The sequence below is a fragment of the Panicum virgatum genome, chromosome 5N (genome assembly GCF_016808335.1).
Source record: "Panicum virgatum strain AP13 chromosome 5N, P.virgatum_v5, whole genome shotgun sequence".
NCBI classification, from domain to species: Eukaryota; Viridiplantae; Streptophyta; class Magnoliopsida; order Poales; family Poaceae; genus Panicum; species Panicum virgatum.
The window spans coordinates 40,008,276-40,021,917 of NC_053149.1; the positions used below are offsets into that span (position 1 = coordinate 40,008,276).

The window sequence follows — 13,642 nt, forward strand, 5'->3', positions numbered from 1 at the left end:
TTAACTATCAAATACAAACCTTGGACTATATGATAAAAATTAACGACTAGCAGTCAAATACAGTTACACAGTGTTGTTGCAAGTCATTGATTAATATAAAACAGGAATATCAAGTACTCCCTCCGTCCTTAAATATGTCATTTAGGACAAGCTAGTTAGTTCAAAAATGAACTAATTTGCTTGCCCTAAATGACATATTTAAAAATGGAGGGAGTATAAAGCATGAACCACATAACAGAAAACACAGAATCACACATCTACAGTTATGTCCATTGACAAAGTGCAAGATAGCCTAGTCAAATTGCACATGGCAACAAGAATTTACCAGGGCAGAAATTGCACTATCAGCAGATGACTGAATGGTGCTGAGAAGTTGTTCCTCGTCAAGATCCCAAACCAAGATGGAAGAGACATGTCACCAGATGCATACTACAGGACAAAAAAGGGAGCAAGTCCCTGTATTAGAATAACCTACAATGAGTAAAATGAAACTAAACTACTGGGGGGAGAAAACAGAACATTACCAGATAACCAGATTGCTGCTGCCAGTCAATCACAATACTGCGACCAGCAGCTCCATGACCCTGAACCGATGAGAAAGCAGTTACAAGTTTTTGTCCTCCTTTTTGAGTAAAATTTTCCCATATACGTACATTTCCATCACCTACAACATGAAAATTAGATAGTGCAATGGTATAAGATAAGAACAAAATGAGAAAAGCATAGAGGAGAGTCATACTTGAGGCAGCTAAAAGCAAGCTCTCATCAAGCTCATTGATAAGCATGAGTTTAGATAGCCCTCTGTCAGAGTCAGACAACTTGATTTTGAAAAGAGTTCACCGGTAGCGCACCATCATAGTTCCACACTCTTACATGAGACAGAACTTTAGCAGAACTACAACAGTGCATTTCAAGAAATAGGATTTTTAATCAGAATATAAATTTCACCTTATTTGCTCATTTTCATCAGCTGCAATGACGATCAGAGAAAATGGCAGCAATAATGCTGCTTTTGTACCTGACTCAAACCTCGTATCCTAACTAGCAATTTGGCTTGTCATCTGCAAGCTGCTATTCCCAGGTGAACAACAATAAAAAAAAACAGATAAAAAAGGAAGAATACAATAACAATAATGTAGCCTACCCCAACTTGCTTGGGACAAAAGGCTATGTTGTTGTTGTTGTACAATAACAATAATGTAATACTGGCTAATGTATCTGACAACATACAGGAATGCTGGCACTTCACAATGCAATCTAGTGCAATTTGTTCTCCCTCTTCTCTTATAGCATTGGCTTCTTCATTATCATCAGAATCAGTTAAAAGTGGCCTAGAGAAATGTCAGCAACTCCAGTTGTAAATTGTTGATTGGAGAAGTATACTTAGTTCAGCATTACTGGGAGCCTCAGCAGAGCTTAAAAGGGGATCAGCTAAGCCCTCAGGTGAATTCATATGGTGTGATTTGAACTCCATAGAACACACTCGGCGTAACCCTGTTAGAAAATCATGCTGAGGAGGGCTAACAGGAGGCATCCTAAATGCAATTGAGAAGTTTGCTGCAAAATATTGGAAGACTCAATTCAATAATTCTTGTCTTTCCCTGAACCAGTGCACAAAACTAAGGTGTTCCAACTTCAAAGTACAGCAAGTGTAAAACTTACCAGAATTCATATCAAACCAGGAAGAAGAGCGTGCCATTCCAAATTGTGATGGAGGTGCAGATGTCTCTCCTAGATGTGTACTTCCACTGCTAAATCTAGTATTTTTCATGACCACTTGCTCAACACCTATAAGGGACAGTGCTCTCCGACCAATAGTTGCAATTCTTGGGTAAGGATCTTTAGCAACAGAACACATAGTTGATATAAATTGAGAATAAATGACACTATCAACAGGCCTCGATCTGGCATAGCTGAGACCACCATTACTGCCCATAACACTTGCATTCTCTCTCAGTAATATGGCTGAATCAGAGTGTTGGGAAGAATCATCTGACTGGGGAGAGCCATGCATGACGCTATTTGTTGCAATCGGGTTGCTCGAAGAAATTCTTCCATCACAACCAGTGGCACTGCTATCACTGCCAACCCTTAGCACAGGACCAATATGAGAAGCAAGGCCACTGCTGCCTTGTAGAATGTTGTTGGGACTGTAGACATTGTTTGGACTACTTATATTGGCAAGTGATGGTTTCCAGTACTCAGCAGCAAGAGATTTGAGATGCTTATTGTGATCAAATGCAAAACGAGTAAGCGCTGGAAAAACATTAGGTCAGCTCAAAATGTTTCCCGAAAGGTTAAAAAGAATGTTCTATGTTCAACACAATAAAAGGGGTGTTCTTTGCCATGTTATCTAGTCGTCCGACTAATCGCGATTAGTCAGGCTTATCGGTCCGGTGACCCCGATAAGGGACACCGAGTAGGTCTGGGCGACTAGTTTTCTAGTCGTCCGACTAGTCGTCGACTAGTCGCGATTAGTCGCACGATCAGGTTGGAAAACGATCAGACTTGAGATTGTTTTGTGGGTTGTTTGAGTTGTGGGCCTCGGCCGGTGATGGGCTGGCAAGGTGGCCCATTAGGTTTTTGGTATATAGAGGCTGAGAGACAGGAATATGGACTATGGGACAGGAATACAGAGTTCTGGACAGTTCACAAATCATCTCTCACAAATAAGTGAAAAATCGACTATTATTGTTGCCTTCATACTTGCTTTTTATTAAGTAATATGTAGTACATATATCATATCGGTCCTGGGACACATAGGACAACTAGGCAGACGACTAGGACCGACTAAGCTCGACTAATCGGCCTGATCGACGACTAATCGCGACTAGTCGTCTGATCGGTCCCATGGCGACTAGGTTCGACTAGACGATTTGAAAACATGGGTTCTTTGAATAACAGTATATTTTTCTAATGAACATACCTATAGCAACCTCAGATCTAACAAGAGGACTAGCATCTGAAGATACCTATAGAAGGCTTCAGATGACACTTATTTCAGCTTTTAGCTTTTCAATCATCATCAGAATCATCAACACCATTTACTGATGTTGATCCCATATCCAGGAGATTTCCAAGTGCAAAAATAGCAGAAGCTATGACCGGGCAAGACCTAAATAAATATCTTTGAAGTAGGCGAAGGAAAGAACAGATCAAGAATGAAAGTACTGTACCTCAGGTTGTGGCTCCGACAATAAATAAATTAAAATTTCTGGTGCATTTGAATGCACACCAAGTAACTGAGCCTCAGGGAAATCTTCCTAGAGTTTGCCAAGGCATAAACAAAGCCACTGCAAAAGCAAAGGCTCTGCCTGCACATCATGAGGATTTTCAGGTTGTAGATGTCTCAGGCAAACATCTGACCTCCATTAATACAGGCCTCTTGCCCCTTCTATGCCCATCCACAATAACTGCTAAAACAAAAGCAGCCATTGCCCGCTGCTCTGGGTAAGCATCCAAACTGTCAAGAAACCTGATAAAATATGCTTGTCCTCCATCTTTAACCAAGTCCACCTGGCACAACTGTCATTTCGGGAAAACGGTATATGTTAGAAGAGTGGGGAAAACATGAACCATACACATACAAAAAGAATTTCAAAATATTCCACAGAAGAGTGTGTGAAAGCAGAATTGGAGAGGCAAAACTGGATTGATTGATAGGGAGTACAATGTGTACAATATATAGGCAAGGAAACCCTAGGGATGGTTTATGGAACAGCACCAATCAAGGGATCCTTGCCTAATCTACCATCAAACCATAAAACCTAGCCACGGCAACAGGCCGGGCGCCGCCGGCCATATGGGCCGGCCCTATAGGGCTAAAACTCCATTCTAACACGCCCCCGCAGTCTGATCGTCAGCCACTGCATACGTTCAGACTGGACCTAAACTCCGTAAAGACCAAAGAAGGAAGCCCCTTGGTGAAGATGTCGGTGTACTGAGAGGACGTCGGCACATGCATAACACGAACATCACCAACAGCGACTCGTTCCCTGACGAAGTGCAGATCAATCTCAATGTGTTTAGTGTGCTGATGCTGGACAGGGTTGGAGAACATGTAGACTGCGCTAATGTTGTCACAGTAGACCAACGTGGCACGGCGCAGGGGAGCATGGAGCTCCTGTAGAAGCTGGCGCAACCATGACGCTTCGGCAACACCATTTGCAACTGCGCGATACTCGGCTTCAGCACTGGATCTGGACACAGTAGACTGGCGCTTGGAGGACCAGGAGATGAGGCTATCACCCAGGAACACAGCATAGCCCGAGGTGGACTTGCGTGTATCAGGACAACCAGCCCAATCAGCGTCAGTGTAGACCACAAGATCAGCAGAAGAAGACGGTCGCAGCAGGAGTCCCGAATGAAGAGTGCCCTTGACATAGCGAAGAATGCGCTTCAGAGCAGTCAGATGAGGCTCCCGAGGATCGTGTATATGAAGGCAGACCTGCTGAACGGCGTACGCAATATCGGGCCGAGTGAAAGTCAAGTACTGGAGAGCACCAGCAAGACTCTAAAACTCAGAAGCATCAGCAACTGGAGCACCATCTGCAGCAGAGACCTTGGGATTCGTATCCATTGGAGTCGAACAAGGCTTGCAGTCGGTCATGTGGGCGCGGTCTAGGATGTCAACCATGTACTGCTGCTGAGAGAGGAATAAGCCATCACCGCGGCGCTGAACCTGCATACCGAGGAAGTAGTGCAGATCACCAAGATCCTTCATGGAGAACTCGTGCTGGAGAGCGGTGATAATCCGATCAAGGAGCTCAGTGGAAGAGGCGGTGAGGATGATATCATTGACGTAGAGCAGTGGGTAGGCAATATCAGAGCCGCGCTTGTAGACGAACAGCGATGTATTTGACTTAGCTCCAGTGAACCCCACAGACATAAGATAGGTGGCAAACCGGCTGTACCAGGCGCGGGGGGCTTGCTTCAATCAATAGAGGGACTTGTTGAGCTGACAAACAAAGTCCGGATGAGCAGAGTCCTCGAAACCAGCAGGCTGCATAGAGTAGACTATCTCGGTCAGGGTGCCATGCAGAAAAACATTCTTCACATCGAGCTGGTGAATGGGCCAGCGACTGGAGAGAGCTAGGGAGAGCACAGTGCGGACAGTAGCAGGCTTCACAACAGGGCTGAAAGTCTCGGAATAATCCACGCCCAGTCGCTGAGTAAACCCACGAAGAACCCAGCGAGCCTTGTACCGCTCAAGAGACCCATCGGCGTGGAACTTGTGCTTGAAGGCCCACTTGCCAGTGACCACATTGGCACGCGGAGGACGCGGCACGAGATCCCATGTGTGGTTCTTCAGAAGAGCAGCATGTTCCTCTTCCATAGCCGCGTGCCAGTTGGGGTCGGCAAGCGCGCTACGGAAGGTCTTGGGCACTGGAGACAGGGCGGCAGCGGTGAACATAGACGGTACTCGGAAACCGCTCTTCGCACGTGTAGTCATGGAGTGCTGATTGCTCACTGGTGGTACAGCAACCGCACCCGCAGGTAGGGACGTAGTCGTACTGGGGGGCGCCGGGGCCGCCGGGACGGGCGTGGCGAAGGTCGCCGAGGCAGGGCGCTCCCGGCGAGTGTCCACCTGCTGGAAGAGGCGCTCAGGGCACGCAGGGGGGGTGTCGTCGAGGGAGAGGCCGGCGCCGCGCCGGGCGTCGTTGAGGCCTCCGGGGCCATGCCAGGCACGGCAGGAAAACCCGGAGGAGGTCCACGAGTAGCGCGTGGCTGCGCGGACAGTGCAGGAGCCGCACGTGGCAGTGCGGGAGACGATGCAGCCGCCGAGCCGACTAGGGACGCGCCAGGCGAGAAGGGGTCGGCTGGGAAAGCATCAAGCGCTGCTGGACCAGCCGAAGGGACACCAGACGCAGCCGCACGTGGCTGTACGGGAGGTGGAACACCAGAGCCTGCAGGCAAAAGCTGGTGCACAGGGCCGATAGGCGCTGGCACATAATCAGTAGCATCCAGAAAATCGAGGTCAGCCGGTGAGGAGGAGCAACACGGCTCGGCATAAGGAAACGAGGACTCGTCGAAAACGACGTGGCGGGAGATGATGACTCTGTTCATGGAGAGGTCAAGGCAGCGGTATCCTTTATGATGAGCAAAGTAACCCAGAAAGACACAGAGGGCGGACCGAGGGGCAAGCTTATGGGGAGCAGTAGCAGACAGGTTGGGATAACACTTACAACCAAAAACGCGAAGATGATCATAGGTAGGCGCAGTGCCGAGTAGGGCGGCATGCGGCGTGCCAGACGCAAGCGTTTTGGTTGGTAAGATGTTAAGGAGGTGGGTGGCTGTCTGAAGAGCTTCAACCCAGAAGCGAGCGGGAAGGGAAGCCTGGAACAGAAGCGAACGCACAACGTTATTAGTGGAACGAATGATGCGCTCAGCCTTACCGTTCTGAGAGGAGGTGTATGGGCATGACATGCGAAGGTGGACGCCGTGAGTGAGGAAGAACGTGCGGGAGCTAGAGTTATCGAACTCTTTGCCATTGTCGCACTAGATTGCCTTCACGGTGCAGCCGAACTGAGTAGACACATAGGCAAAGAAGTGAGCAATCGTCGAGAAAACGTCAGATTTAAGTTTCAGAGGAAACGTCCATATATAATGTGAACAATCATCAAGAATAACTAAATAATATTTAAAGCCCGAAACACTGAGAACAGGTGATGTCCACAAATCACAATGTATGATATCAAAATTATTTGTTGCTCTTGATGTCGACACAGGAAAAGGAAGACGCAAATGACGCCCTAACTGACAGGCATGGCATAGCGAGGAGCTAGTGTCGTGTCTACAGGAAGGAAGCCCCGATGAAGCGAGCTGGGAAAGCGGCTATTGCCCAGGGTGACCAAGACGGCGATGCCATAGGATAGACTCAATGGTGGCAGCGAGGGAATGGGCGACTGGTAGGCGGAGGGGGTACAACGGCCCAGAGCTATTGCACCTGACGATCAGTCTCTGTGACAGAAGGTCCTTCACAGAACAACCAGACGGGTCAAACTCAACAGAACAATTGTTATCGATGGTAAACTGTCGAACAGAAATAAGGTTCTTAATAAGTTAAGGTGAAACCAAAACATTATTAAGGTGAAGGTTAGGAGTAAGATCAGTATTACCGGTGGATGTGAAAGGAAGCAAGGAGCCGTTACCGACAACAATGGAACAAGGAGTACGATACCGCGTGGGAAGAATATGTGAAAGAGAACTAGAAGAGGGAGACATGTGAGAGGTAGCACCTGAGTCGAAGTACCACTCGTTGGTCTGCTGGGGCTGATTCAGAGTCATGGTACTGAATGTCAACGCCAGAGACTATTGATCCCAGGACGAAGGACCAACCGACGAAGGGAAGAAGCCAGGAGGTAGTGCAGACCACTGTCCAACATGCTCCATAGGCGCACGCGGCGTCGCAGGCTGCTGGGGGTGCTGCTGCGCCAGCAGAGCCTGCTGAGGAGGGCGCGCAGGCAGGGGCGCCGGTGAGGGCCGTGGACCTGGCCACATCTGGATGGTGCCAGTCCACGGGTTGTAGAAGGATGGCCAGGGCATGGAGGAGCGGTTTTGGTTGCTGCCGGAGGGGGCGCCAGGGTTGGAGCCTTGGCCGCCCGAAGCTTGACTGGTGGAGCCCTGACCGCCGGAGCCTTTGCCGCCGCCACGGCTGCGGCGGCTCTTGGCCGGCGGGGCAGAAGAGGTGCCCTGCGTGATGACGCCCCGGGAGCCCGAACCGCCGGTCGCCGAAGCGGGGCCCTGGAGGGGGTGGTGGAAGCCGCGAGAGCCGTCGCCTGCATCGTCTGGTGCTCCATCGTCATCTCCTCGAGGAGATCAGCCTTCGCATCGACGAAGGTGGGGAAGGGGCGTCCCCGGCGAAGATGCATCCCGACGGTCTTGAACCGCTCGTTCAGACCGCGGATGACGTTGAGGACGAGGGTCCGGTCGGTGACGATCTCGCCCAAGTCCGCAAGCATGTCCGCCATGCGCTTCATCTCCTTGCAGTACTCGGCGATCGACAAGTCGCCCTGGACGAAGTTGCGGAACTTCACCTCGAGAAGTAGGGTGCGCGTCTCCTTGTTGAGGAACTGAGACTCAACAGCAAGCCAGGCGACGCGGTCGGTGGAGTCTCGCGCGGAGATAGAAGCAGCAAGGTCGTCAGTGATGGTGCCGAAGATCCACGACTTGACGACGCAGTCCATGCGCTGCCAGTCAGGAAAGAAGGGCGCCGGATCATCCTGCAAGACATGATCCAGCAGGGAGTACTTCCCGACGGTGAGGAGAAACTAATCGCGCCACCGGTTGTAGTTGCCGGCGGTGAGGTCGAGAACAACCGGGATGAGAGTTCGGATGTTCTGAACGGACACCGCCTGGGCTTGGAGATTGGCGAGCGCGGCAGCCTCGTGCAGAAGAAGCGCCTGACGGAGATCGCGGTGGGAGTTGCCGTCGGAGAGGGCTGCATCCGCATCGGAGGAGTCGCCGTTGGAGGCAGGGTCGCCGGCGGCCACGCGCTCCCTGTCAGCGCGAGCCAGGGCGTCCCGCTCGCGGGCCGCAGCGGCCTCGCGCTCCTGAGCCGCGGCCTGCGCCTCCTTGACGGCAGCGTTGGCGTGCTCCAGAGCGGCGCGGCGCGCCGCCTTCTTGGCCGCGCGCAGCGGCGGCGGCGGGAGCCGAGGCGTCGACAGACCTAGCGGCGGCGGCGGCAGATGGGGAGAGCGGAGGGGTGCCAGTCATCGCGGCCAAGCAGAGGCCCGGCGCGAGATTGGCGGCGCTGCCAAGGAGGGTGCGCAGGGAGGCGGCGCTGCCAGGGAGGGCGCGCAGCGGCGCGGTCGGAGAGGCGCGCCGGGGGGTGGCAAGGCCAGAGAGGCGCGCCGGGGAGGGGTGAGCAGCCGCGGAGGCGCGCAGGGCGCGGCCAGGGGAGGCGCGCGATGGGCGGAAGCGAGAAAAATAGGTCACGGACCGTGATGGACTCGTGATACCATGAAAGCAGAATTGGAGAGGCAAAACTGGATTGATTGATAGGGAGTACAATGTGTACAATATATATGCAAGGAAACCCTAGGGATGGTTTATGAAACAGCACCAATCAAGGGATCCTTGCCTAATCTACCATCAAACCATAAAACCTAGCCACGGCAACAGGCCGGGCGCCGCAGGCCATATGGGCCGGCCCTACAGGGCTAAAACTCCATTCTAACAGTGTGTGCCTTATCAAGCGAGAAATTTTTTGTCCATATGAACACAAGAATTTGACGCAGTTCCAATGCACTTGTTTGAAGCAGTTTGAGCACATAAGGGAATATTCCAACAGACAGGGCCTAAAGCAATGATGCAAAGTGGATTGAGCGCATCAGAGCATAAATAAAAAATACTTGTAAAAATGTACATGCAGCAGAGCTCAACTACAGACCAAATCAACAGCCCATGGTCCCATGTCAAGAAATCTACCAAGCAGAACAAGGGCTCTAGATCTATGTGTGACTCAGCAGGACCTGCACAAAACACAAGAAGTAAGAAGGAAAGGAAAACAAGAAAAGAAATATAGTAAATATAGTACATAGGATAACTAAAGGGAGATCATCAAAGCATGCAAACATTTTACTAAACTAAAAATATAGAAGCAAAGAGAACAGCAGTGAGGTACTTCAGAAAAGCTAACAGAGATAAACTTGGTTTTAAAATGGAATTGACTTGTACGAATTTGTAAATTAAAAATGTCTTACCTGAAGAACTATAGGTAACTGTTCAGGCAGTTTCTTGTCCTCGGAACCATGATCAAGCCACACTTCAAAAGCCGTCAGTTGTTCTGTAAAAAATAGGCTTGGCTGGTTTGAATTAGGAGACAAATAAATTGGTTATACTGAAGTAATTGTATTCAACTGGTGACATAATACTAACAAAAACTGCTGTGTTTCTCAAAGTGCTAAGTAACAAATAGAAAACCTGAAACTCTGCATTTGGATCAGCAATTAATTGAGGAAGTTTGGAAAGGCAAATCTCAGCAGCCATGTCCCATACATCCCTGGAATTTAGCGAGTTACAAAATGCACAAAATAGTCGATGCTAAAACATAGGTTTTAGTAAAGTTAGGTACCACATATGATGGTGATGTGTTGGTGGTAACAATGGATAAGAAATTGGCGAACAATTTGCGGATCGCATGATTCTGTCATCAAGCAAGAAATTGCGAAAGAGACTAGCAACCAGAAGATCTTGCCTGAAAAGCCTTTGGAACATATCTGCACAGTGAAACGTCATCATGGAACCAATACAGCCAGACATTACTTTTAACTCAAACGATCTTCTCTGATTGCCTTTTTCACAAAAATAATATATCTATCTCCTAGATGCCGTACCATGAGGAAGAACATTCCATGCAATAGTGTCCCTAGCAGCAGTGAAAATCCAATTTAGCTCTCCAAGAAGAGTTTTACGGTCATTTTGCCGTCCAGGAATTTGGTCAATAAGAGAATGATCCATAGAATCACGGAGTAGTGATCATGTACAAAACCTGCATAGTTTATAAGCATGGCCCCATGTAAGCACACAATGGCCCTATGAGTGAGTGGGGAGGGAGGGAGGGAGGGAGAGAACCAGTGCAATGCCATCTTGATGGGTGTTGTGAGGCAAGCCGTAAACACATCAGCAGGAAATTCTGCACTCTGGGGAAGAGTTTGAACTTCTGTGAAGATGCAGAGGAGCTAGAACTCCAATCTAGGCGGTGAAATAAACAAAATCACTATGTAAATTAGAAAATCCAGGAACAATGACGAAACAAACACATGAATCGTGATTACCTTCAACGTCAAGAATAAGAGAAAATATGAGTATACTAAAGAAATATACACTAATTAGAAGCATATAGTAGAAGACCTCACCAAGATCGCAGTTCCAACTACCCACAAATCTTATCGCGAATGATTTGCACTCCAGTCACGATTACAATACAACAGCAACTCAACTAGAAGCAAGTAAGAGACGAATGGTCCCCGAAATGCAAACCAGATCGAAAGTTCGCACAAATTTTGTACGGTGCTGAATCAACTCAGAAGCCAAATAAAGCCCCCTTCTCTTCTGCTCGGATCAGTTGGGGCGGCCGGCGCGGAGGGAGCGGAGGCGGTCGACCCACTGGTCCTCGGGGACGCTGCCGGTCCACGCCGGCGGCGCGCTGGGGAACTCCACCGCGCGCATCGCGTCCACGATCCGCGCCGCGGCGCCCTCGGGCAGCGGGGCGCGGCGACGGCGCTCGTCCTCCGAGAACGCCCGCGCCGCCGCCTCCCCCGCCGTCACGTCACCCTCCTCCCGCTCTTCTTCCTCTCCGTCCGCCTCCTCGTCGTCGTCCGAGGCGAGATCCAGGGCGGAGATGCCGTTGCCGGCGGCGTCGAGGCGGTGGTGGGGCACGGCGGCGTCCGGGTCGGTGTCCGATTCGGAGTCGGAGGCGACGCCGGCGATGGGGCTGTAGTTGGCTTCCGGTTCCGCATCGGAGTCCGAGGCGGAGGAGTGGTCGGGGAGGGAGGCGGAGGCTGGGAGGTGGCCGTTGCCGGGGATCGACATGGTGGCCGCCGGCGACGAGGAGAGAAGTCCAGTCTAGTGGCCCCCGTTCTATCTGTAGTGACAAGCACTTGGGCCTTTATAGGCCGTGTAAGACCGTCCACAGTGGAGGGAGCAAATGAAGGAGCAAATACACTGTTTGACACTGTAGATGTACTATTTGACATTATAGACAGAGAGAGCGTGAGAAACGAGGAGTGAGCAAATTTGTTCTTGCTCCCTCCGCTGTGGTCAGCCTAAGCACTTCCGATTTGAGCCTTCTTGGATTGAGTTTTTTTTTATAATATTGGATCGAGTTTGAATGTGTAAATACAAGCCCAAAGGCTAAATTCAAGTCTAATACGCGCCCACGCAAGGTGAGGGAGCCACACGGAAAGGGAATTAGTGGAGCCCACGCATGTGGTGATGTGGAGTGCAGTTGGATCGATCGAATGTAAATTTGGATTTTTGGATTAATTTCATATGAATAGTTGGAGAGATATAAACAATCGAATACGGATAGATATTACTGATATCGTATTTATTTTTATATTTTTGTTCGAATACGAAGTTAGATATAGATAGTATTAGTTTTTATTGAATAAAAATATACTGAATATCGATATTATAAAATATAATTTTTAATATCTAGATACGGATCGGTTACAGGGGCATACCCCTAGCTCGTGAACCTGATCGCGTTCGTGGCAGCCAGGAAAATCTGCAGGCTGCAGCTGTCGGACAAACAAGGAAGCGGCTCGGTTCTTCAGCCACCTCGGCAACGGCGGCGCCATGAAATTAAAGGGCCTTGGTTGGCGCTAGGATTTTAGTGTGCTAATGAATAGTGGTATTTTGACCGCTAATTACAGTGTCAAACAAAGTCAGTTTATAAAACCAACTGCAGAACCCCGCGCTAGTGACCCTGAAGAATCTAATAAGAATTTTGACCGCGCGATTAGATGATGGTACTGTAGCATCACTGTAGACAATCATCAATTGATTACCGACATTAGATTCGTCGCGAAAAATTACACATATACCTAAAAAGATTTTACAAATAGACTTCATTTATTATTTCATATATGCGAGATTTTTTTTCGGAAAACGTGCGCACTAGTTTTGAAGAATGCCAAACAAGCCCAAGCGCACTGCACTGCGCACGGCAGGTCTTCGCCTGGCTGTACCAGTACGAGAACGTGCGTGCACATACTGCGTTCAGCGTGACTACTTCGGGAGTCCGTGGTCAGCCATTTCCTTCATCGATCGCCGCCGGGTTGTTGTTGCCCTGACTGCAAATATTTGACATTAAATACATGCACTTTATTTCTTTTGGCATCTAATTCGTGAGCCTTTAAGAGCTAACAAGTTTCCTGTTTTGACTTTTGACGAGCTGTCGAGCTCCGTGCCGCTTCTGCGTTTGGATTCAACAGCTGAAACTAACCGAGTAAGCATCATTAATCATTGGCCCCAGATAGATAGGTCAGTGCAGACCCGTGTTTTCCCTAATTCTCTCCGAAGTAAAATTCATCAAGAACGCGCGCGCATTCGCGTCACGGCATTGGATCCTCAGGTAAAGGACAATGCAGTGTGCTTAATAGTAATCGTAATCAGTTCCGATGGTTGCTTCCGGGTCCTTTCTCTCATTGAAGAGTAATAATAATTAATGTATATATTTCGTCCAGATATCACACACGCGACTAGATCATGACTTAGGTCAGTCTTAGTGGGAGTGTCATCGACACAGTTACCAAGACTGAAAATTTAATAACTGTGCCAGTGGAGTGTCATCATGACACTCCTCTCACATTTTATGACACTCTTTTCTTCTCTCTCCTCATACTATTGGTACATGTTAGCAAATTTAATGTCCATGATACTCCTATAACACTTCCACTGAGACTGACTTTAGAACTTTTCCGACTCCCAGGTGATAACGGATTTTCCGAGAATGACTTTACTGTAGCTGCCATTCAATCTGCTAATAGTTTGGGTGGAAACCGGTTGCAACGGTTTGAATTTTGTATTAGTGCTACTTTCATTTGGTGTAAAATGATTTTTCTAAAAATCAATACTATTTGCTTTGGTTTCACGAGAGATATAATTTGGTTTGGTTTGGTTTGAAATACTAATA

At 49.0% G+C, this 13,642-nt stretch overlaps 1 protein-coding gene and 1 pseudogene across 1 annotated transcript; both read right to left on the reverse strand.

Moving 5' to 3' along the window:
- Positions 1-9: 9 nt before the first annotated feature.
- LOC120674801 lies at positions 10-10,699 on the reverse strand (annotated as a pseudogene).
- A 54-nt stretch (positions 10,700-10,753) lies between these two features.
- LOC120671924 lies at positions 10,754-11,599 on the reverse strand. The gene has a single exon (XM_039952188.1). It carries the CDS (start codon positions 11,533-11,535, stop codon positions 11,065-11,067), a length of 471 nt encoding a protein of 156 aa, XP_039808122.1. The 5' UTR covers positions 11,536-11,599; the 3' UTR covers positions 10,754-11,064.
- Between the last annotated feature and the right edge of the window lie 2,043 nt (positions 11,600-13,642).